Source organism: Thunnus thynnus, chromosome 11, assembly GCF_963924715.1.
Source record: "Thunnus thynnus chromosome 11, fThuThy2.1, whole genome shotgun sequence".
Lineage (NCBI taxonomy): Eukaryota > Metazoa > Chordata > Actinopteri > Scombriformes > Scombridae > Thunnus > Thunnus thynnus.
Genome location: NC_089527.1, coordinates 18,382,527 through 18,408,363, shown reverse-complemented (window position 1 = coordinate 18,408,363; position 25,837 = coordinate 18,382,527). Strand labels below are relative to the sequence as shown.

Sequence of the window (25,837 nt, the reverse complement as noted above, 5' to 3'; positions counted from 1 at the left end):
ACACATGTTGAACTCAAGTAATAAATATCATAATTACATGTTTACAATACATCAATGACCAAACAAGACTGACATAGTTGGTATTTTTTATGATATCCAACTTGCTAAGATGTGTTACAGAGAGCACAGAAGCCGCATCAAACTGTTCTTTGGCATTTTTGTTAAAAAAAAAACTACATTTAAAAACATCAGTCCAATTAATTGGTTATAGCTGGTAAGTTTTAAGCCTTTTTTCCTCAATCTGTTTTTACATGGTTTTAAGAGAACAGCATGTCAACTTAGAGACATGATCTTCTGCCACAAAGAGTACTTTGATGTTAGTTCCAGGCCTTAAAATCTATTGTTCAATGTCCAAAACCTATTTCGACAGACTTTGTAGGTCGCCTGTTAAAAGATCGAACCAGTACTTTTGCAGGGCATGCTGCAGGGTCTTACATTTTTCAATGTGTTTTGATGGAGCCAGTGGTTTTCATTCATTTCAAAGCAGTATGAATAGTAGCTTAAAGAAGATCCAAACCTTCTTGGTTATAGTAGCATAGTAATGTCATGAGATTTCATATCAGTCTGCATTTACAACTGCATTGCTGTGCAACAATAAGAGCTCTGAACACAGTGACAGCAGACATGAAATCCTTTGTGACAGATTACCTTATTCATGCAACACTAAGGCTGCATTCAGACTAACATTAGCACTGCATGAAAAAAAAAACAACTGTCAGTCCATGTACATGCCCGAGGATCTAGTAGATACTGACACTTCCATGATGGCATAATTACTGTCTGTGTTACCATCAGCCTGTAATGAGTTGATAGTGTGTTTGGAGAACGGATGTGGAACAATACAGGATGCTAGTAATTATAAAGTCCTGGTCTTACTGTAAAACTTACTGGGAAAAGGCCAAGTTTCTCCTGAAGATCTTCCACCTCCTTTACAAGCACACATGTCTTCTTGTTTGTGGGTGTGTGCCATGTACCCGCCTCTGTGCCCCGCCCGGGGCGACAGGGAAGGACACTATTAGCAAACTGTCGACACAGTGGGCACGTAAATTCACCCTTGTCAACGGAGAAACCCTGCAGGACCTGGTCATTCTGGAAAGAAATAAAAACAAAACAAAACAAAAAAAACAAAAACATAAAAAGTTCAATTTGGTCTGAACTCAAAACTGAAGAGGCAACTACCAATGGAGTTTTCAAAAGTAAGGTAATTAAGGTATATGAAGTACGAAGGCCTGCACATTTTCTGAAAATATGACTCAGAATCTTTAGTCCGTACCATTTCTACGCTGGACAACTAACAGGCAGTGGACCTAAGGCTGCAATGATTTTCAATGGTCAAAAAAGATATTCAGCTAATGAATTTGACTAATGACGTAAATGATAAATCAATTGTTAAAACTGTCATTGATGAATTTTCTGTCAATCAATTACACAATTTAACTAATCATTTCATTAGGTCAAGGTTTCCTTACCCTAAGAGACTCCATGTATGATTTGTGGCAATCTATATGCAAAGTGTGTCCGCAGGTCTGGACGTAGACGCCCCCATCCCAACCTATTGACACAGACTGCAGACAAGAGCTCTGCAGAATTCACAGGAGGAAAATCACATCAATAGCTGTATGTACATATGTCTTCAGGCAATCAACCTTCTGGTCATTTGTTTATTTTGTGGTGCTGATAAATTAATAGATTTTCTTTCAAGTTTGAATCAACAAACTACACTAAAAAAAATCCCTATAAAATCCTATAACAAAGTAAAAAAAACAAACTAGCTTTTGTCATTCCGCTTTGTTTGATAAGGTATTTAAAAGCATCTTTTAACTGACAACTAGCCTGCATGAATGAATGACCAGCTTTTTATTTGATTATGTCCAAGTCAACTAATGTAATCATTGTTGGTTTAGAGTTGAGTTGGAAGCTAGCCAATACACAGAAGTAGCTGAGCCAAAGCCAATTTTCAGCTTCAAGCTCTTTAGTTTTAATTTTGAGAGATATTTTGAATATTAACTTGGCGTGCTGCCCACTGGCATGTGCATTCAAGTTTTTTATTTTGCTGTTTGTCACACAATGTTGTGTGACAACCATTAGCTGGCCTGTAAATGTGACAACCACAAACATTTAAGAGATGAATTCTTCAACATCCCACAATTTTTTAAGGACCTCAACAGATGTAGATGCTGACTTTGCTAGCACAGAAACTAAATGTCAAGAAACAAACAGACCGAGAACCCTTTTATTTGAGCTGCTAAAGTTGTTATTTTGCACAAGGAAATCATATCTTTAATAGTGTTCTAAGTGCTTTGAGCCTTTTTTTTCTCCTCTGTACCGTTAGCAATAGTTTCTGAGACACCTACATCTTTGAAGTACTGTTGCATGAGGGTGAGTCTGACATCATGAGCCACTCCACACGTGTCTGCAGGGTATATATGTTCTTCATCACTAGTCGGTAGCTTCTTAGCCTCTTTGTTTTTGCAGCGATGCCCGAGCACTGAAAGACAATCACGGCAGTCAGTTTCAGCAGTCAATCTGTGTAATGTATTCAGCATTTCATTAAAAATCCAGGATTGAGATTGTGGTCAGAGTTTATACAGTCTAAGGGCTTCAACTAATGACTATTTACACTATCCATTACTGTGATGATTATTTTTTCAATTAACTGATTATTGAGACTATGATGATAAAATAGTGAATAATGCCCAGCATAATTTCACATAAGCACAGTCACAGCAACAAATGACCCACAGTCCACAACGCAGACATTTAATTTACAATGATGCAAAAGAAAAAAGCAAATATTTGTAAACATTTGAGCAGCTGGATCGAGTGAATGTTTTGTCATTTTGCTTGATACTTAAATGATTAATTGATGGTTACAATAGCTGGCAATTAACTTTCTGTCAATAAATCAAGTAATCATTTCAACAACATACAGTATGCTTTTCTGGCACCTTCCTCTGCATTCAACAGAAATGAAAGCACACGAGGAAAGTGTACAGCATTAAATGTCAATGGTTTCTGGTCACCAAAAAGGACTATGTAATTGTACGCCCCTATGGATCCACTGTCAGTCACTGGAATAGATTTTATGAGAAGTTATTTGACACTGAGGTCAGAGTCTTCTGAACCATTTTACAGTGTGATTAATTACTAATCAAACATGCCATTTATGTGGATGACAGTGAGTGATCCTTCTCTGTCTACAAAAATAGAAAATAAATTGCCTCTTCCAATAGTTGGTTCCATGTACAAGTGAGTCCTGGGATCAACATGAATAATAAATGAGCCAATGAGAACAACAGTTAACCGACTATTAAAACTTTCAATATGGTGGATATAAGGTGCCATGAATAATAGGCTGACTGCCAACAGAGAAATTGGCAAATTGCTGGTTGTTTTAAACTGCAAACTACACAATTGAGATAGTGATTTCACAAATCATTCCTATTAACCATCATCTGAAAAGATGTTTGGAAATGTAATACCTGAGGAGGCCTGGAGGAGAACCACTAGGCCAGTAGGTCTGTCCTCCGTGGAGGGTCCACTCTGACCGCAGATCACGCAGTCATAAAGAACCTCAGATTCCATCACTTCAGATGGTCCAAGGTCCATGGCGGCCTCGGTGTCTGGAGATTCTGGTACAAAAAAAGAAGAAAGAAAAAATTCTTAAAGAATTCTTAAATCTAAGTGTGCAAAAGCTTTCTCACAAATACTTTCACACAATCGTGCTTTTGTAAACACAAAATCATAACTCTGGTGGACAACAGCTGATGTTAACAATTAATAAAACCTGGAAAAATAAACTTTTAGAAACAATTCCAAAAAAAGTAATTATCGTATTCAATGATTTGTCAGTGTCACATTCACCTGTGGGTGAGCAAAAAGCTTCCAACTGTGTGAAAAACAAAAACAATGTACTGTAGTATAACAGGTTTTCCTTTAAGCAGACCAAAAATTGAGGCAACAACCCATGATGAAGGGAGGTCATTGACTAAACAATCAAATAACTATAAGGAAAATAACCAACTTCTGACTTTGATGTTCTGGTGTACCCAATAATTCCTAAGTTCCTTACTACAGGTATGGAAAGAAGAATGAGAGTATACTGCCAACACAGGACTGTCATTCTCTGCTACCCCTACCTTTGCGATTGGCACAGCACTAGAAATTAATTACTGATGTGAAATTAGTTTTAAATGTTAAGAATTGTGTTCAATTTGAGCAGGAAATATTGTGGAGAAATGTCAAGCTGTGTTGGAAATTGATTTATTGCTCTTTGGAAGAATATGTTCTCAGGAAAGGTCACCGTGTTCCTGGGGAAAATGAAAGATGTTTGCATTAGATGTCAACGCCGCGGTTTTAGCCTCAGGCCACCTCAGAGCCATCCACGCACATGCGCACACACACACACAAAAGGTAAGACTACAAGGACACACAAACTGAGGTAAAGAACAGAAACTGGTTTAAAAGGTTTGCTTCACACATTACAATCGTGTTAACCTCTATGTAGCACTGAAGACAGGTTTGATGTTATTTGTTCAGGTTTGGCATATCTGTCTGAGATTTCTGCCTCCAATTCAACTGCAACATCTCTTTACAGAAAAGCATTTATGTTCTCATAAGGACTTTTTCTTTAGAAGAGAGTAGTTACAATGTAATCGTAAAATATCATTTTTCCTTGCAGTGAGTGCAACAAACCAAATTTCATTCAACTTGTATTGGGATGGAAGCAGAGAGATATCTCAAAACATGGGGAAAAAAGACCCAAAACTATCTGCAAGATGAAAAGTTACTGGGGGTGAAGTGAGCAATTAAATATATATTATATAATTCAATATCATAGTACTAATGATTAAGAAAATCAAGACTGAGATTGCCCTACTGCATCTTTGGAGTACATCCCTAATGTAAACTTTTTGCCCCAACAGCCACACGAGTGGTGAGATGTACACCAAGCAATGCAAAGATTAACATAAGAAAAGAGGTTCCGATATAACTCAAGATTTTTCATGAACTTTCATTTATTTTTGTGACAAAATTTGATTGCAATGTTGAATTTAAGGCCAAACAGCAAGTTCAGCTGCCTTTGAAATAGTACTTCAAGATAATGAATTGAAATTTTCACAGATCATTGAGCCAATGTTAACAGAAACCTCTGCAGGAGAGGCAAACCTGCCTCAAATATGTTACACCTCCTGAAGGAAATAAGACCAAATGTTATATTCAATAATAGGCAAATTGAAAGATATCTACAAGCAGTCTGCATTGCATTCACTTGATTTAAATATCTCCCCGTCACATTTAAATCTTTGGAGCAGGTGATGCAAACCCTACAGTAAGCTTGAAGTAAAGCAAATAATGTTACTGCTCAGTAAGAAGTGTGCAGATAGAGGTCAGAGTACAGTACTGCCAGAACAGTCTGTCTGATCACAGCAGCCATTATTCATCCACTAACCATGCTGTGTCAGGGTGGGCCCTGGGAGTCCAGCCCACTATTAGTGCTTTGATCCTATGTGCCCTGAGCCAAAAGCCACCCACACTCCCACAGGAGCACTCTCCTCTCAATTTCTCCTAACAGGCCTGCAGAGACCAAGAGCGCAGACTCGGCCCACTGTCACCTTGCCCCAGTGAAAAAAGGCACAGCAATGATGAGTTTATTTCAGCCTGCAGCTCTTTTCTTCAAATATTACAGTAGCAGGAAGTCCTTCAAAAAGAAGTGTTAATGTGTGTTTAGTGCTTTTATACAGTCTGATCAGACCATACTTTTATGTGGTCTGAGATATGTATGATGAGACTTTGAAAACGAGCACGGTTTTAACACAATGTATGTTTCTTTCAAACTAAACTAGAAACAAAATAAAAATCCAAGTGCATTGGTTAGGCACCTCCACTGCACACCTCACCTCACTATGAATGTTTCAACAATGGGAGTCAGCAACTCAATAAAATACATTCACTATTCTTGGCAGGCCTGTTGGGCTGTGTAGCATTAAAGTTACAGTAGACTGAATACTGGACTATGATTTACAACTATTACAGTAAGTATGCCAAGTAAAGATTGTGTTAGCACATGTACCCTGGCCCACTGCTGTTCCTGCCATGATGGGAGGCTAACTCTTTGCTAACAGACTTTGGGCAGCGGTTGCTGTGATTGATGTATGTGTAAGTAATTGAGCTGGCCTCTTCTTACCAACATCCATGGCTGTTTCCATGAAACTCTTCTGCCTGGAGGCAAATTCAGCAAGCAGCTTCTGTTGCCTCTCTCTAGCCCGCTGACGTCTGAAAGAAAGAGCAATCAGTTATATTCAATGCAATGAATATGCAAAGTTATTTTAATTCTACTAATGAGACTCTATTGAGCAAATTATATTATCTCCATTAGAAAGACGCACTGTGAGTGAAAACAGAGATTTTATACATTGAAAACATGCACTGCTCCTGATTATAGTTCTCGACAACCACTTCCTCTCCTTAAGAGAATGAATCACTGCTCTTACACTTCACAAAAGACTTACAGTACTCTGAGAATAAGTATGTACTTATGTTCAGGGCATGTTTCACCTGTTCATCCGCAGCCTGTGCAACAGATTCGTCTATGTAGCAGGGGACACTGTTACATACACAGCAGGTGTTTGATTTCAACAAGGCTATGTTGTCAAAGTTGGAAAGGTTGATTATTGAACTAATATAAAGGGGTTGAGTCCCACTCTGCAGACTCACAGGGTGCAGAGCTGACTGTAAATTAAGTCCCTAATAAGAGGGCATAAACAAATACTGACAGGAGCGTCAAAGCCAAATAATTTTCACTGACGGCTTCAGGGTGTCAACAACCAGTCTGAGGAATGGGCAGCAGCTTCTCACTTCTCATTGCCCTGACTACATTGCTGCCTGACAGTTGCCGTGGAAACAGCTCTAGTTCGTGTAAATGGGGGAGATTCTACCTTTTCTTTCGTCTGTGGGGTGAAACCAACCCCAAACCAGGCCATTATCAAGTGATTATAGCCCATTCCATCATCATTAGAGGGGGAAAATAGGAGACACTGACTAGTGGGGGGATGTGAGGTGAAAAGCCAAAACCCACTAGGTTTGACTTGAACAGCCAATGGACCCAATTTCATCGGGAAAAGATGTACTATAGTGATAATAGCAACACATATGATAAGAACTCATATGATTGGTCGATAAATTGATTTGTTGTTTGACAGAAAATTAAATGGAAAATATTTTGATAATTAATTGATCAATTGAGTCACCTTTCAAGCAAAAATGGCAAAAAACAAAACATTTTCTGCTACTAGCTTCTCAAATGTGAGTATTTTCTGCTATAGTTGTTTTGCATCATTGCAAACTGAATATCTCTGGAGTTTTGGAGTGTTGGTTGGACATTAATTAGCAACATGAAGACGTCACCTTGGACTTGGAAATGATGATGGGCATGTTTTACAATTATCTGACATTTTATAGTGAGAATCAGCAATATTCAGCAATAATCAGCAGAATGACCAAGTATGAAAATAATCGTTCGTTGAAGCTCTGCATATGATAATTGTGTAGATCGCCTTTTAAAATAATAATAAAAAAAAAAACAGCAAGAAGACTTAATATCTTATTTTAAAAAGAGACATAATATGTTGCTGCTTCTGACACATGTGGTGCCATACAATACATTTGCATCTCTACGCTTTGCACCTCCCTGACAATATTACTTCAGCTTCTTATTCAAAGCCTACACACTCCTTTGAGCCATTTTTGTCAAGCTCGAGGCTGAGAGGACAACAATTGATAATGATTAGCATGCAGTGCATATATAAAGAAAAAAAGTGTGATTGACTACCCTCATTGTCACTGGACATATGAATTAGCACTTTTGGTTAAAGCCCTTTTCAGATGGACACAATATCAATGTGCAGCCATTTCAAACAGATAATAAGCAGTACTGAATATACAGCATTTAGTTGTACAAATGTAAATCCATTAAGGTAAATAAAAGAATCATCATTATGATACCTCTCTTCTTTATCCATGGCTTTCTTGTCTGTGGGACTGTTCTTCTTTGGTGGCACTGGAGGACACACCTTTCCACAAATGTCCTGAATGCTACGCCTGATTTGGCAACTGCGTGTGGCTGCCTTGGTGAGGATGCGCTCAATGGCTGTAATGCCGTCTCCATGAGCGTGACGGCTTGTGTCCATATCGTCCAGCCAGGATGCCGACAGTGAGTTCTGCTTGGACGACAACTTCTGGTGGAGCTTAATGAGGAGGGACAGCATGCTCTCTCGGATCTCCAGGATCTCTGTCACCAGCTGGGGGGGTGTGCCTGGTGGGACCCAGCGTGTTGAGGAGCTCTTGGGCCTAACAACCTGGGTGGCCTCAGTGTTGCTGCGGTTGATTATCTCCTGGAACTTCCTCCTGCGCTCCGCCACAAGGCTGAATACCTGAGCTTCACGCAGGTTCTAAGACAAAAAAAGAAATAAATAGGTTTTAATTATGTCAAAAAGATGAACACATGGGTTGAATGACGCATTAGACTTAAGTCCATTTTCATAACTTGTGCTTGTATGTCCTACATTGTTTTTCTGTGCCTACAAGTGACCTCATATGTAGGTAAAGTTGAACCACTAAAACCCCTCCTGGCACAAGCACCCCCCCCTCTTCCCCATTAAGACAGTTATATCCAGTCTATAATAGTATTCTCCCCCCATTTTTGAAATATTTTTGAGATGTATTATGATGTAATTTTTACAATGAAATGTATTTTGTACAGTACCTTTTTTCTCTAATATATATATTTTTTCTACTTTTCTCTATTTATCTTTATTATCTCATTATGAGTAAATTCTTGTATTTTGTACTCTATGATATATGGTATTTTATGTAAAAGGTGTGCATGGATGTATTCATCCTCTGTGATATTAGAGATGGGACAGCCTTATTGTGCATTTTGTACTCTAACATTAATTGCATCTCATTATCTGTGGATATGAGTCTTATGGAAATGTATATTTTGCAATCATGGCCTGCTGTTTGCCCTTTTTGCCTTTGTATTGGAGAGTGAGATGCTGTGTGTGAACCTGGCTATTTAAAGACACACCTGATAGCAATCAAGCAGAAAACCAGAGAACCAATCTGATGAAGCAACGTGCGAAACACAAAGTTTGCTCCTTTTGTTTTTTAATGTAATTCCTCAATAATTGTGTCTATCCCAGTATCCTGGTGTGTGCTGGAATACTTTTTTGACTTTCAAGTTTTAATTATGTATTTATTACAGAAAATACAATTATTTCGTGAATATTTTTATGTGAAATACCTTACAACACCATCAATCCAACCCAAGGATCCAACCCCTATGTGTGGCAGTGTTTATGTCATGCTGTAGGATTAAAGCTATTTGGACCCAATGTAAACGCATATGGTACATCAATAAATTATGTCACACACATACCAAAACAGTGTTTCACAGCACACAATATTTTGAGTACCAAGCTCACACCGTATCAGCAAAATATGCTTGTAGAGCGATAAGAGAAGCCTGTGTAACCAACATCCCTTCCAACTCCACCTGCATCCAGGTGCTTTGGCAGATCTGTCTTTGAGCAAAAACATCTAAAATTATACCACTAATAAACTGATGGACTTTGATGGATTGGAGGGGTGCTTCATTACCATAGTCACACAGGCACAACACACATAAAAGTCAAACTAAATGTCTATTATAAAATTTCAGCCAACGTTTCACAAACACCTTTGCTGATAGCGCTCAAAACAACCGTATTCCTGGAGAAAATTCAAATCATCCTAATGTAAAAATCGCACAAGCTATCTGAAGGATTGCCGTGACCTGACCTGACAACATGGACCTGAGCTGCACTGTTAAATAAACATACATCATATTGCCCAGTCAAGGCAACATCAATCATACTGACATGCAGTTAAAAAGCGTTTACCCAAACCTGCATTACACACATAATTAGTTTCAGCAGTCAAGAGGGAGGAGAACTGCTGAAGCACAGCATTATACACACACACCATAACACACCGAGGCAGACGACCTTTGAAATGTACAAAACAAACATGTGCATAGTAATTCTTTCATAAAAAAAAATGAGACAAATGCAGCTGCAAATGACATCAAAACCATCAACCTCTTTATACAAGGGGTGCAAACAGCTACCTCTCTCCAATTCCCTGAAAGACGCCTGGAATTCTGTGGAGCAAGTGCAGCAAAATGAACAACAATAATAATGTTGATAAGAGAGGAGGAACATGAAGGTACCAAACAAACAGTGTCACATCTGATATAGAGCGTGTACACATGTCAGGAAAGACCTAAAGGAAAATGTGAAAAAACATTAGCATGCTAAATGTTACATTTCAAAAAAAGGGTGAGGGAAATTCACTAATTAACTTAGAGATATCCTGTCATGAACTTCAGTGTTAGTTTTTCTGAAAGTCACTGGGATTTATCATCTGGGGATCATGTACCAAATTTTGTACCAAATTTCAAGGATATCCATCCAAGCGTTGTTGAAATATGGATGTTGGACCAGAAAATAGTTCTTGAAAGAAAAAAAATATATATATAAAATCCTACCAGCAACATAGGTATGGTCTGACAAGTACAGTAAACGTTTTGATCTGCATATAAAGTATCACTTGTTCACCACATGTCTCTGCATTCAAGGAAAAGCCATTTTAATTGGTACTTGGTAAGAAAGTGAATTACTGAGAGTATCGTAACACCACCTGAAAATTTTGTCTTTGTTAACCTCCAGTGGTTTAAATTGTGATCTTGCTGCAGTGATGTAGAGGTGTACTCCAGGAACCCGTTACATCATTGTTGGGTGTGGTTACAGGTGCAACAGAGCACACTTGTGACCACATCCATACAGCAGTGTTGCTGGGTGCGGTCGGAGGTAAAACAGACCTGAAACTCTCAACCAGTGAGGGCAGTGAAACACCTCTTTTTAGCCTGATGTCATATTGCTCTTTAAAGCTGCATTACAAAATCTCTGACCACTAGAAAGAATACTAGAAAGCACTGACAGCAAGCGTTCATGGCTAACCTGTTAGCAGACTATTGCCAACTAACAATCCAGCAGACAGAGCAACACTAACATCTCATCGAACATGTTTTTTGCCACTTGATGAACACAGTTCAAATAATCATTGGCCATTTGGCTCTGATGTGAACACACTCCAGAAAAAAATATCAGGATCTTGTGAATTTTGATGTTGCCCTTTGGCTGATTTACCAAACAATCATTAACAAACTGACTACAAGTTTTACTTCCATTTATTATGATTAAAGTGACTGTAATTAATAGCACTGCAATTCAGCTCAGTCTTTAGCAGAGCTTCCTTTTACCTGGCCATAAGATGAAGCTTCAGCACTGGTGCTGGGAGGGGCCTCTCTCTTCACTTCGGGGGCTGTCTCAGGAACCCGAACCCTCACAAAGTTGATGACATGGTGCAGATTGGAGAGGAGGTTAGTGCCAGGGAACCAGCTGTCATGACAGTGCTCCTCGATGCAAGGCTCCTGGAAGCATAAGACATACACTGTGTAGGACACTGGTTTGCAGTCCACATAGTGAGAAAACTGGTTGTGACTCAGAGCCACCATATCTCACCTCATCCTCCTTGTTGTCTTGAACCTGGTTGTCCAAGCCCAGCTCGATCAGGTACAGCACCATGCATAGCACATGTTCAGACATGTTCTGATGATCCATCCATATCTGGAACATATCAAACTATTTGTTTACAGTGGAGAACAAGTAAAATCTTCAGCTTAGTTCATTGCAATTTTACATGTAATATTAAACAATATTTGTATTCTATGTATTATAACTCCATGGTACAGAAATATTATCCCCCTCATTACTGATACTAACCATACCAATGTTGTTAGACGAAAAACATGCTCATCTGTGAATGCATTTGTCTGTTTTTATAGTTAACAACACTATGAGGTCTGTTCATTTTGTGCTGCATCTTTTGCATTTTGCCATTCCTGTATTGTTCCCATATCTTGTAACATTTCAGCACCAATTAATAGATACTACCGATGCACCAATTAAATACGGCAAAAAGAAGCATTTCTGGTTTAGCTCAAGGTGGAAATTGAGATGCAAGGGCAGCGCTATTACACTGTGTGAATAACTGCTGAAGGGCTCACCTTGTAAAGGAGAGTGAATATCACAATGTGCAGAGTCTTGCAGTGCAACAGCTTGATTAGGCCTTTGTAGCACGGGTGCAGAGGAGTCCTCTCCTTGTAAGGTGGCCATGGGTTGCCGGTGTGAATGCCAGACTGTTTTAAACTAGGTGACATAATCATTCACAAGAGAGGACATATCAGAAGAACAATCAGCAACACATAGCACATAGTAATCACCACAGCCGTGATGGTGTACGTTAGATTATATGCAACAGAAGGTTGAATTTACACATTAAGCAAGATGATGAGGGAAATAAGATTTTGATGATGTGATACCGAAAATTGCCCAGAGTAATAAACTGTGCAAAATCTTTTAGTCTATGCAACAGAAGAGCCCATGGGTCCCTCGCTCTATTAGTGATGATGGGATCATTGTTATATAAACCAGGGCCAGCCTGACAGGCAATCCATCATTTTCAAACACTGTGAATGTGCAACATAAGTCTGGTATCAGACTCTGAAGGTGGCAATGGCAGCTTCAATATGTTTCAAGGAGAAATATGGCTTAGTTTCACATAGTTTGGAACATCAAAAACCAGCCTAGAAAAAGGGTATATATATGTGTCTAAGAGAAGTACGACTAACCATCTGTTATCTATACATACTTTCAATTACAGCTACACAAAAAAAGGCCTAAAATCCCATTAGAAAAAGGTTATCTTCCCAACAACCATTTGAAACACAGAAGCACTCACTGAGGTATAATTAGCATCTTCACTCATTCCAATAACCATAAAGAAAATTATCCCCAAGGTATCCCCTTCACCTCCGCTGACATGTTTGTCTTAGGAGGCGTCTGTTCCACAATCAAACAAGACAGATTTCCTCAATTCTATTACAATTTAGCCTGAAATATTGATTTTCCTCGACAGCTATCTAATTGAAACCAACTCTAGCACCCAGCAGACCTGACCTTTCTTATCATGTCCCCTCATGAGCAGGTGAGAGAGCTGACCTTACTACACTGAACAGAGCATGATGCAGGTTGGCTTTGTTGGGGACGACTGAACATGAATACCCCAACAAAAAGAATGTACTACTGTCATACAAAATGCAGATTAAAAAAAAAAAAAGGGACAACATACAATTGCCTAGGGTACAAAACTTAAATTGGAAACCACTGTTCATTAAAAATCTAAATAATATAAAAAACAGTTTATTTGGGGAAATTAAGGCAACGTGGTTAACTTACAATGCTGAGTATCTGTCCATTGCTGACTGAACGTCACGCCGATAGACTGTTCTCAGAACAACCATGATGGGGTCAAACTCCTTCTCCCACACCTCCGCTAGTTGAGAAAAGGGACAAATCTGCTTTGTAACAGCTGGTACAAAGTGACATTGATTCAATTTTCTCCTATTTTCATCTTCTCTGTGTAAGTGGTGTAAGCCTGCCCCCAAGTGGCCTGATGAGGACTAATGACACAAAGCAAAGGTTTGAGACTTTCAGCCTATTCAAGCCTCATACTCAGCATTTTTCTTCATTTCTACTCACAAATTAGAAAACAAAGTAAGTAGTGTGAAATACAATATATTTGAAAAAGATACTGACTTAAGGGAGACAGAATGTATTCTCTCTCAGCCAGTTGTGCAAGATATCTATAACAAGACTAGGCATTAAGCATAAATGTGACACGCATAATCGATATTATAAACCTTATATGAGACTAATGACTATTTTACAATAAACATTCTGCATAATGTTGAACACACAAGGGTATTAAATTACATTATTATATATATTATATTATTATATATTTTAGACTCATCATGAAAATACACAAACTGCAACATACATCATCAACCCAAAACTTAATGCTTGCTGTGAGTTACAGGACATGAATTAGCAAATACAACATTGTTGATGTTGGGAAAATATGTATTTTTAAAGGATAAGCTCCAGTGATTTGCTTGATACTAAATGACACAATGTGTCTTTTTTTAAATACTTTTGTGATTCTTTTTCTCAGTTTGGAAAGCCCAATTACCTACACATTGTAGTCCTTGTCAATGCTAAGGCTGCTACTGGCCAGTGGAGGGCGGTAGGCAGACAAACGTTACTTTTTCAGCTACTAGTGCAGCATCAAGGACAAGAATCCTTGCTGAATTTCCACCATCAAACAGAGTTAATTGTGTTTTTTTTTTTTAAACACATGATAAAGCCTGAGAATCTAACCCCAAGTCTTTGCAGTGGTGGCTGAGAGCTTTTCGTCAAAGCATGGATGTTTTCTAGTACTTGCAGACTACATGAAGGCACAAAGTCTCATCTTTCTCAGTTCAGAAATTATTCTGTCTCAGTCTTGTGGCTCAAACACCTGACAAGCATCAAGTTCTTTTGGTTTCTAGGTTTAAACCTTCCTTATTCACTTCCATGCATGTACAGTTTTATGCAAATTAAACATTCAACAATGCCGTGACAACCCCCACTGTAATTTCCATATGTTTAACAGGTTACTTATTACAGTTGTCCATTAGTAAATCATGCATTCAACTTCAGCATCATCGTCCTACCTTTCGGTGTGTACATGCCCTGCTGCATGGAGCCTCCTGGCTCAAACACTGGTGCTTTGAAGTCAGCCACGGCAGAGAGCATCTCCTCAAAACTACAGCTCCCTGGTACGATGCCACTCTTTGGGTTGGGATTCTCAGGGATCTAAGAAAAAAATCTTAAGGAAGAAGATGTTCATGGACAGACACTGAACAGTGTCTTCTTTCCAGAGGCTGCTACTAAATAGCTGAACTGTTCTGTTATCAAACAGGACATTTCACATCCCTTGTTTAATCCCTGCACTTGTCACTTTCATATACTTCATTTCTTTGTCTGTAGCACAGTCCATATTTCATTTGTACAGTCAATATTTCATTTCAAGCTCTATATCTCATTTCAAAACTATTATTATTCCATTCTGTAGCAAATGCCAAGACACATTCTTTGTATGCTTACTTACTTGGCCAGTAAACAGATTCTGATTCTGATGGACTGGATACTAGATGCTCTTTTAAAGTACTCGTTGAGTATTGAAGGATACAAGGTCTAACAGTGCACTGTGTGTACGGTCATTCATACACAACTGGGAGACCATCTCAGCCCGAAGGATCTCATCATCTGTCATCCCTGTAAATGAGAGTGAGATGTAGAACGTGAGGACAAACTGAAAAGATTAAAAGATTAAAAAACAGTCACTGAGGCTCATATAATCATCAGAGGTGTTGATTCAATTCGGCAATTTTGAGGATGTAGTTTGCAGTCTTCAACCAATTTGCCATTAGGAGTCTTTTATTCAATGTAAACATGGGTCTAGTTGTGATGCCTGTTCCTATGAAATTATGTTTTGCTGTGTTTGGCAGATGGATTATTAACAAAGGATGGATCAGTGTCATTAACCGTGCACAACAGCTTCTCTTTAATGATAAATACTTTTTATAGTGTTTTGTGTTACATACATTAAAAAGGAGGGTCCATGTAGATCTGCTTGGGATGAAGGGCAACCTCTCTTCATCTCCAGCATTAACAAAGTACTTTGTGTAGGGTTTTTTTTAGCTACACACTAATCACTTTAGGCTTTATATAGTCAATAATGATCCATCAAAAAGTGTTACATCAACCATGATCCCACAGATTGGCTAGAGAATTCCTGACTGAACAAATGTGACTTTAAGAACTGTTTTCCATTTATTTCCATTCAGTGGGGCTTGAGGAAAATGTTCTGACCGATAAGGCGATCGTGATTTTTATCAAATTGCTATTATTGTCTATAAATGAAATTCTAGGCATACCATTATTAAACTTAAATTGTTGTTGATGTTCTCTCAAGGTTCTTTCATTTCAAAGTAAATTTTGCTAATTGTTAATACAAAATGTGACCTATTTGGATCCCATTTAGTCATGCTGCATTTATGGTAACACCAAAAAACAGAAGGTTGCTCATCTCTGATAATTTAACTAAATGTTTTGATATCCAACTGAAGGACAAAGCTTACAACAATGATATGATGTGCCTGAAAGTTCAACTGGAAGTTTCTGACCATCATCCACTATCCACCAGCTCTCAGTAATTTAAACTAATGAGTTGGCTCGTTAGTAGTCAAGAGTGACGTGAAGCAAAAAGACACGGTCCACTCTGTCTTCTGAAACATAATTATATGGATTGAGGTTTCTTTTTCTATTAAATCATCTTTGGCTGATTGAAAATAGTACAAACCACAGCAGACAGAGAACATATTAGCCAGAAATCTGCCAAGAATATAATTTTGTAGTTTGGCCATCTCCAAGAATTACCATTAATTGAATTGCTGGTTCATTAGTCAGAAAATTATGTAATGTGTCAAAGTTAAAGTCTCAAAAATCATGAAGCCATTTGTCAAACATTAGAAAACTGCACTAGAAAAGAGAAATGGTGACTACGAGTGCACCCTCACCAACAATTACTCCAAGACACACATAGGATATTTATTGACAGACTCTGTTTTTTCAGCAACCACTGGGTGTATCAACACCTTATGCCGGGATCAGACTACATGAATCCAGCCCGTTTTTGACAGGATTTTGTCAGACCTGATTATGAACGTAAAGAACGAAGAATATGCATGTAGTGTGGCATAATTGAAGAAAAGTGATGTGGCAGCTGGGACACCCCACGAAACCCTGATGAAAAGTCTAGCATGTCAGAATTTTTTGTATATTCCTGCCTAGTTTGACATCGTCCACGACATGTTCCTTGACGTTGACCAACAGGATGGCAGAGTGCTCTCTGGCGCACATATGTAGACACCGGCAGAGAAAGTCAAAGCTGTCCAGCGGCTGTCTAGTTGAGCAGAGTCACATTTAGCATTTTAGACAGCAGGGAGAGCAGCGGCTCGCCTCCTCCACAGGCTGATACAGGCAATAAAACCTACCGTCAGTCACCACTGTTTTCTTGATTACTATATACTTTTTCAGTTATAATTGAAATCATCTTGAATGATGATTGGTCGGGGTCATACTTGTAGTGTCGTCAGTCTCCCAACCAAGACACGGCAAGAATTTATGGCACTATGATTGCCTAATCTAACATGGTGACCTTCGTGAAGGACAAAAATATTGTATGGTCTGATTCCAGCTAGACAGAAAATACATTATGAGCTTTGTGAAACAGAAATTTACTGTAGTGCTATTTTCTTGCATTCTAAGTTTTTGTTATTTTCTTACTCCCTGTAGACTGTGTGTATTCTCTGTTGTACCACTTACCCAAATGAATGCGAAGGCTCGTCAATATGACCAGGAAGGTCAGTGCTCCTTCTAGCATTGGTCTCTCCTGCTCAGAGTCTAACACAGCATTCTGATGCTGAGACGCCATGGTCAACAGGTCAACCACTTTGAATCTGTGTGAGAGAAGATAATATGTAAAATACAATACCACTAAGCTGTGTTGAATTATAAATGCATTATGTGGTAAGACATTACACGAATACACATGCATTAGTTGGAGCTTACCTCTCAAAAACACTTGAGATAAAGTAGTCCGGATCGAGTCTTGATGCACAAACCTGCAAAACACATAGAGAATGAGGAATTCAGAATAGGGACAAAAAAAGGAACTACAGTATATGATATTGACAGTGAGCAATGCTAACCTGGAGCAGATAGATGTCTGGGTCAATCATGGAGTTGCAGAAGTGTGACTGCACGTAGGTCATGGCTTGTCCCTTGATCTGCAGACCATTTCTGACCCACATGTTGCTATGGATCTCTGACAGGCATGCCTACAGCCAGACAAAGTATTAACATGTGGCTGCAGACCTGGAGGAGATGCATACATGAATACAAACCCTAAAATCTGCTTACAGGCCTTTGATGCTATACCTGAATTTGGAGTGGATGCACCATGATCTTCATCAGCATCTCTTGGTCAGGCAGGAGGCTGTCCAGGTCCAAGCCTTGGCACTTCACAGCCTGAGAATTTTCAACCAAACAATTAGCTTATCACATATGACTCTGCAGTGTATTCTTGTGTGTTTGTGTTTTAAGAGATGGGACTTCTTGCATACCTTACTGAGGAACATGGCATAGTAGCGGTGCAGTGGCAGGTGAAATGTCACTTGATTTGGAGCAGGCTGTTGGAGAAATATGAGCCATGAGAAACGGGGGAGGAAAAAACTTTGCTTGTAAATACAGTGATTTGTCTTTTAAATTTACCTCATCAATGAAGCCAATGGCATCAAACCAGATCTGAAGGGTCTCCAAACAGTAGCGTACCACAGTTTTAGTATATTCCTGTGTCTCCTGCACACAGACAATTTAACATGTTAAAAATTTATATGAGGTTATACAGTAAGTGCATGTAGTGCAGGATGTTTGAACTGCATATTCCATTAATCCTTCAAGATCACTAAGGATGCACACAGGAGCGATGTGTGAGAACAGAAACAGGACTTACTTTGACTTTGCAGTGTGTTAAGAGACCCCACATGGGTTGTGCACAGGCCTCAAGCTCTGCTGCAAACGCTGCATAGTATGTCTGAGACTCAAATTCCACATGTTCATTCAACTCCCGCTTGTTCAGGTTCATACCTATGACAACAGGAAATTATTTCAAAGGTTAGACAGTGAACACATGTTACATGGCTTCTTAACACCCATATAAACAAATCAAAAGATATATTTTTCTCATGCAAATATAAAAAATGGCTGTATAAATGTTAGCATACTAGCAGATTATTCCCTAAATTTATAAATCTGCCAAATCTGTTTGGTAAAAGCCAGATTAATCTCTATAAAAACAGGAGAATTTAAAGCAAGAGTTGTGCTGCAGACATGCATAGAACGTAATAGTGACACTGCACATATCATCAGCAAGAGGACACTGAAGCCCACTGTGCAAGGGTGAGTGTTATTTATAGGGTTGTGAGTAGAGTCCACATCTCAAGTGAGCAGCACTAACCTCAGTTCTAATTCACTGACAAAGATTCATTTTGTACACCCCATAACTCACTTTTTCATGAGGCATTATATTATTACCACAGTATAGATGAGATCAGCCTTTGGTACATGAAGTCTAACTGGAAATCTGCACAAGCAGGAGCAATCATTTAAATAAATTATTGTGTTTGACTTCATGGAGTTTCCATCACAAATGACAGCGTCATTAAACTGTTTAGTGGTGTTATCGAATCACTGAGCTACCATTATTGAATAGGTGGGGTACAAGTGAGCAAGTACAACCTTATTAATCAAGAACAGATAAATAACAATAGGTTGAGTTATATGTACAAGCAGAGGATGCTATGGGATCTAATGACTATTTGTCTGTAAAACTTCTAGTCTGATTTAACAAAGGTGGATACACGCTAGGTCACCAAAAGTATCTGTCACTCTGTAGATACAATATTAACTTCTGCATTTTAAGTATGGGCCACAAGTGGTTTTGAATGCCAGCATACTGAACTCCAAACTCCACTGCTATCAGTGTGTGAATGTGTACGTGAATGGGAGGCACTGTGAAGCACTTCTTCCTACTCAGGTAATAGAAGCAGCATATAAGTGCAGTCGCTTTATCAATTACTATGACTTACCTTGGAAAAATGACACAAAGCTCATCCATAGCATCAACAATGAATGGTCTTCCAGGAACTTTTTTGCAACACTTTGGTGTGAGAGGATGTTAATAAAGTCACTAACTAATGGCCAGTAAGTGTTGTTCTTCAACAGAGCCTCACTACAGTTCACCACAACATGGCGGCTGTTCTCTTCATCTAAAGAAGGGGGAAAAAAACAAGAAATAGGGACAAACGTGCATTAAGTTATTGACATTTGGCTCATGTTTAATTTAGTTCTTTAAAAGCAACAAATTAAAAAAAATGTGGAGAAAGACATTGGCCAATGCAACAATTACAAAATGCAACACCTGCGTACTGATGGAGCGTTTATGTCAGTGTCAGTGATAAAAAACAAAAAATAAAAAATTGAAGCTTATTTCACCCAAAACCAGCACAATGAGAAAGGTCAAAGGGATGAAACATCTGCACTGACAATGATTAAAAATACAAAGAAAATTAACAGCTGCATTTATCAAAATCTTAACATGTTTCAAATATTTGTATTACTAAAAATGAGACAGTGCAGTCAAATTTAAAGTTAATGGTGATCCAGCGGCATAAAACCTCCTGATATAATTTCGTCCATGCTTCCCGGCTCATAGCATCAGGTCTTTACAACGTGAGCTGCGGGTTATTACACCACTGACATTACTTTCCATCTTTAAAACAGAATCAGCCTGGTAAAGCAAAAATTTAATAATGCATAAGGCCAAAGGAGATAATGATCAGTCACCAATATAAGAAATCTTTTTTTTTTTTAAAGCAAAAGACAAAAAACTCTTGCTTTCATATGTGGTGGTGTGATGACCCAACTATTTTTAAGTATGATGAGGTGTGTTTACTACTAATCAAAATGAATCGTAATCCAACACATTCACTTACCCTGAAGTTCACTTTTAATAAGGCAACTCTCCATCATGTAGAGGAGGACTGTGACCATGATGTCCAGGAGCTGACACTCCTCTGTCACGTGTCGAGCCAGCTCCTCGTTGCTGAACAGTTGCACACTAATATGTACAATGCGGTTGGACATTGTATCCGACTCGTGGCTTTTCATCAGCGTTTTCATGATGAATGCATAATGCTGAACAAATGTTTTTGTAAAGGTGATCTGTCAGAAAGGAAGTCAAAAATAATTAAGACTTAATGTTATGTTGCTTCCTTTTAAGGAGGATTCAATTTGCTTTAAAAACTTTATACATATAACATTTCAGCTAATTGAGTCTATGGCATGACAGAGGAATGCAAAGGAACTGTATCACAAACATATAAATAACAGACTAGGCACACAACTAAAAGTTATGCTAGATTGTTGCATTTTTGCAGACAAATGTAAACATGGAAAAGAAAATACCTTGTAATCCTGATCTGGCAACATGTTGAGTAAGAAGGTGACCATCTTCTGAGGAAACTCATATTTTATTGTCCAAAACAGCAGCTCCTCCAAAAAGCATTTATGCTTCAGAGACTCAATAATACACGGGTCTGAGGGCAGAAAAGGTACATAATAAGGAGGGCGGTTCCTCTAACATAAAGTATATTAGTGCATTACATTTACTTTGCGTTTACCTTTCGTACTGCTACTCAACTTAACCCTCTTTCTCTGTCCAACAGACTGCCCTGCGTCTTGGTCCTCCTGGGAAGAAAATAAAATCCAACACCATTAATTTTAACACATCTGCACAAAGTACAAACAGTAACAACCATGGATCAGTTTGAGTCACATTAAAATAAACCACCTGAAATGCTGATTGGTAAAAGAAAAAAAAAATTTGGACAATTTATTTTTGAATCCAAGGGACTTTGGTCACTATATTTATTAGACAAAAATATTTATCTAAAATAACAGGTTAATGAACACTAAACTAAACTTAAATTCTAAATTGGTTATATCTGGTTATTCTACATGTGATGTTGATGTGTACCTCTTTACTGGACTCATCTGGGCTCCCTGGAGCAGTGGTTCCTATGAAAATTGAGAGAAACATTTATTCATAAGTAGACATCAGCAGAATCAATGGGCAAATACAAATACAAAGGTTACCAAGATATCAGTTTGCAAAATTGCTGCCAATTTGTTTTCTAAGCCATATTCAGCATTGGCCACAAAGTGAGTTGTAACTCCTTTTAAATCATGTATGTAAAGTTAGATTTCTGTGGTTTGTGCTGTTCTATAATCATCTTTATGTCATCAACATTCTCTTGAATACCTATGATGGAGGCAGGTCAAGTATACAGTGTGTAAAAAGTGGAAGGGAAATTGGTTACGCCCAGTTCAAAAGAACGTGGTGCTAAGGAGTAACAGTCCCAATCATTTGATCGTTTTTTGATCTATAATTTAGCACAATAGGATGTTTGCTTGTTGAAAAAGGAAAGGTTTCAGGCACCTGCAGGGCTCACACCCCTTAAAAAAAAAGCATGCAGACTATCAAGAATTTCACAAAGATTATCTTACCCAATAGGACCATTGCTCCTGCACCTCCTTCAGCACCAACAGTGACATCAGCAGCGGCACCTTGGGTTTTATCCTCCACAGAAACCAGACCTGAATTCTTCAACGCCGACAAATACTTCTCATAGTTCTTTTTAGCATACAAATTCTCCTCTTGGCCTGCAGCAGTGGAGCAAAACAGAAATTGCAACAACAATTACTATATTGTTAAAATCTCAAGATGAGCAAAAACCTTTATCAAAAAGGTAAATGTGCAGCAATTCATAAAAAGTTAGAAAACACCTGGATCAGGTATTCAGCAACAAAATGCATGGCCTGGATGAAGGTACAGATCAATAAGATCTCTTTTCCCCCATTTTTAACAGTTTGGTTTGTGCTTTACTTCAAATTTTGAAATTTTCACTTAAACTTTTCCTTGTGAGAAGAAATCATATAGCAACACCAACAGACTAGAAATATTAAACACAGCCCAATAACAAAGGAACTATTAAAACTCAGGGGCATAGAAATTCTTGTCAATTAATACACTCTTACATAAGTAGTGTAGATATTTACCCATGCTCAACTCCTTGAATGTTTGCTGATTGGTCAAGATCTTTGTCAACACAGTCCTCATTGCCCCTCCCATCTTCGTCAGCTCCTCCAGGAAGGAGATTTGAGGCTCCAGCTGTTGCAGGACTTTCTGTAGATCTCTCTCAGTTGAGGTGTCTGGTAAAATGAGATAAGAGATATGAACTACTTCGTGAACGCAATATTTGATGCAAGCAGCTGTTTACAACTGGTATGCAGCTTGCACAGCAGATCCATGTTTTCATAAGATATGCAACAAGAGATCCACATCATATGTAAGAAGGTCAAGAGAGAGTTTTAGACTTTTTTGCTAGGGTTCTGAAGGACACAGACACATTTAAAGTATTTTTTGTAGTCGTGGCTTTTGTGTGAGTTGGTCAGTGGGTCAAGGTATATGTACATGTACATGTCTTTGTAAAGAGAAGACTATAGTCATGAGTGTTTTCACCTGGTTCAATGTATCCATCCCTCAGATACTGTATGATACACAGGATGAAGCGAGGAAGAACCATCTCAGACATCAAGAGAAGGTCTCGAGGTATTGAAGGGACATTCTCCCCTGTTCTCAACCGATGCCGTCGGCAAAACCTGTCAGAAAGAAAGAAAGAAAGAAAAAAAAAAAAAACAAATGTTGATATTGCAGACCTCTGACAGAGACCATCATTTTCTCTCTCTAATGAAGCTAAAATGGGTAGGCGTAATAAGCTTAGGCTTCAGCCTGTCCTTTCCGGTGTTTAGAGAGACTTTTCTTGAGTAAGTTATTATAAGAAATTATGCAGTGAATGTTTTCTTCTAGGTCTGTTAAACATATGGACTGGAATAAACAAATGAAAATGAAATCAACTTTTGTTGCAATTCTTGGGCAGTTTTAATTATTTTTACAGGTGAAAGAAAGCAGAACGTAAGTGCAGTTGGGGTAGAATATCTGTAACCATCTATTTAAATTAATTTTAATAAAACGTTTCTACAGATGTAATACTTGTGATTATATCAATGTCTCAAGAGTTAAATATTGGGTTGGGCTGGAAGGCTTTTTTTCTCTTCCCATAAGTATAGCGTGATTCATAGCAACACAGAAACTACCTCTTCTCTTGCTCATATCGATAAGACTGTATTTGACTGTCAAAACAAAAATGAACTATTGAGCAGGCCACTGTTATACTCTGACCAACTTTGTGTTACCCAGCTATACAATATCAACCTGTGACAATACTTTGTGTATAGATTTTGACTCTTTCATATAAAATTCAATCTAATCTAAGGATGTGTATTACAGTTTCTGTAGAGGAAAAAAAGCTATCAGAGAATTGATGTGACAAACCGTTTTACACTTTAATCCAGAGCAATTAACAGTAATTCAATCTTTGAAAATTATTTCGGTCTGCAATCAATAACAGAAATAATTGGGTCATATGTATAAATATACAAATTCATATACACAAATACGGTAACGTTACATACAGAGACACATAAAAAGGAGGCAGATACTCAAACACCACAGTTGAAACTAAATAATTTAACTTCAAAGATTTCTGCAGCTTTTAACTGCAGTAAAAGAGATTATCATGATAATCTAAGCCCCAGCACACATATAAACAGTCATATATCGGTAATATATAGATAGAAAATAGCCTCAGGTATAAGATTTTTTGTTATGGCTAGCTGCTAAGTCGAGGCTATCCTATTGATAAATGACAGGAGAGAGCACATTTAAGGCAGAATAATCTGGAAACTGACCTCAAAAAGCACCTGAGGAAATGTTTTTAGCTAGAATATCCGCCCACTTTCCCACCACGGCCAGTGAAAACGATACTGGCTGTAACCCGTCGGTTAGCATAGCCAGCTCGTTTAGCCCACAGCTAGCCTCGGACTTACCCCGTTTCTCGCATGACATTACCGTCTCCACAGTCACAGGCCCCGCCAGCCTGGCTCCGGAACATGTTGAAATCATGGCCCGTGTGGTCTCCGTTATTGAAGCACTCAGCGCAGAGTGACATGCACGGAGAGATGCCACAGGTCCGGCATCGATACGCCACGAAATTAGCCGTCCATACCAAACCGCACAGTGTCGCGTTGTCATAGGAGCGGACGGTTTTACAGAAGTCCTCGAAACCGTCGCCTCCTGCGATCAGACATTTACACCAGTCAAGAGCATCCGTGTCCGCCGCTGGTTTCTCGGGATTTAACACGACGTCAAGCAGCTCCTGAAGTTGTCGGACTCCAGAGGTGTTGTCAGTCCGGTTTAAGTCTGCCTTTAAGTGGGCGGCAGTGGCTTTCTTGTCCCGGCGCAGCAGCAGCGACGCCGCCATCATGCACTCTGGCTTGTTGACCACAAATTTATTTTTGTTGTCTTGCTTCCATGTTCTCGAGTTTTCTCGCGATACTTTCTCGGTAGGCTCGTTGTTATTGGCTACAGAATATGCAAACGTGATAATCTACAAATTTACAAGAATAACTTCACTCCTCACAGTTTTTTTTAAATCTAGAACTACATATATATATATATATATATAGTATAAAAATAAATCTTTTTTTTGGAGTATTATTATTTTTGACACATTTTTAATAGCAACAAATAAACCACACAAAAATCAATGCCCAAAGCCCAATTTAAACATACACACACATACACGCCTGGGGAGAGGGATACAAGTTACAAAGAGAAATTCATCTTAACCACATATCAAGAACACAAAACTTCGTAACAGTACATATCATCCACATGTGATTGTTTATTACAACCCATCAAAAATAGGAGTAAAAAAACAAAACAAAGAAAAAACCCAATCTATATATACATACAAATTGGGTCAAACTGAGTCCAGATATTGCAAAAAGGGACCCTAAGATCCTTCCTATTTATGCTGACATTTTAAACTATTAAATCACAGTTTCTCCATGTGAATAACCTAAACAAGTTAATGCAACCAGTTCCTGAAGCACGGAGGAGTCGGTGTCTTCCAGTCTTTGAGAATAAGTTTCTTTGCTAGTACCATGCCCATGCTGTTTGAATGTGTACACCAGGGAGAGTT

The 25,837-nt window shown here is 38.5% G+C and overlaps 1 protein-coding gene across 2 annotated transcripts in view; it reads right to left on the bottom strand.

Moving 5' to 3' along the window:
• ubr3 (ubiquitin protein ligase E3 component n-recognin 3) overlaps positions 1-25,151 on the bottom strand; it is a 46,659-nt gene extending 21,508 nt beyond the window's left edge. The window contains exons 1-29 of one of the 2 annotated variants that reach the window (XM_067603538.1): positions 24,681-25,151; positions 23,254-23,393; positions 22,791-22,943; positions 22,239-22,394; positions 21,709-21,749; positions 21,353-21,419; positions 21,138-21,268; positions 20,666-20,894; positions 19,760-19,939; positions 18,625-18,758; positions 18,384-18,470; positions 18,236-18,301; positions 18,051-18,140; positions 17,822-17,950; positions 17,682-17,734; positions 17,436-17,569; positions 15,238-15,323; positions 14,720-14,861; positions 13,401-13,497; positions 12,170-12,311; positions 11,625-11,729; positions 11,363-11,533; positions 10,169-10,201; positions 8,005-8,450; positions 6,188-6,276; positions 3,483-3,632; positions 2,355-2,488; positions 1,470-1,580; positions 889-1,089 (exon numbers count right to left, since the gene is read on the bottom strand). In XM_067603538.1, the coding sequence (XP_067459639.1) occupies positions 889-1,089; positions 1,470-1,580; positions 2,355-2,488; positions 3,483-3,632; positions 6,188-6,276; positions 8,005-8,450; positions 10,169-10,201; positions 11,363-11,533; positions 11,625-11,729; positions 12,170-12,311; positions 13,401-13,497; positions 14,720-14,861; positions 15,238-15,323; positions 17,436-17,569; positions 17,682-17,734; positions 17,822-17,950; positions 18,051-18,140; positions 18,236-18,301; positions 18,384-18,470; positions 18,625-18,758; positions 19,760-19,939; positions 20,666-20,894; positions 21,138-21,268; positions 21,353-21,419; positions 21,709-21,749; positions 22,239-22,394; positions 22,791-22,943; positions 23,254-23,393; positions 24,681-25,117 (4,134 nt within the window). In that variant the 5' untranslated portion in view covers positions 25,118-25,151. The remainder of the gene's footprint in view (positions 1-888; positions 1,090-1,469; positions 1,581-2,354; positions 2,489-3,482; positions 3,633-6,187; positions 6,277-8,004; positions 8,451-10,168; positions 10,202-11,362; positions 11,534-11,624; positions 11,730-12,169; positions 12,312-13,400; positions 13,498-14,719; positions 14,862-15,237; positions 15,324-17,435; positions 17,570-17,681; positions 17,735-17,821; positions 17,951-18,050; positions 18,141-18,235; positions 18,302-18,383; positions 18,471-18,624; positions 18,759-19,759; positions 19,940-20,665; positions 20,895-21,137; positions 21,269-21,352; positions 21,420-21,708; positions 21,750-22,238; positions 22,395-22,790; positions 22,944-23,253; positions 23,394-24,680) is intronic. The other variant, XM_067603537.1, reaches the window with a different exon arrangement.
• Positions 25,152-25,837: the final 686 nt, after the last annotated feature.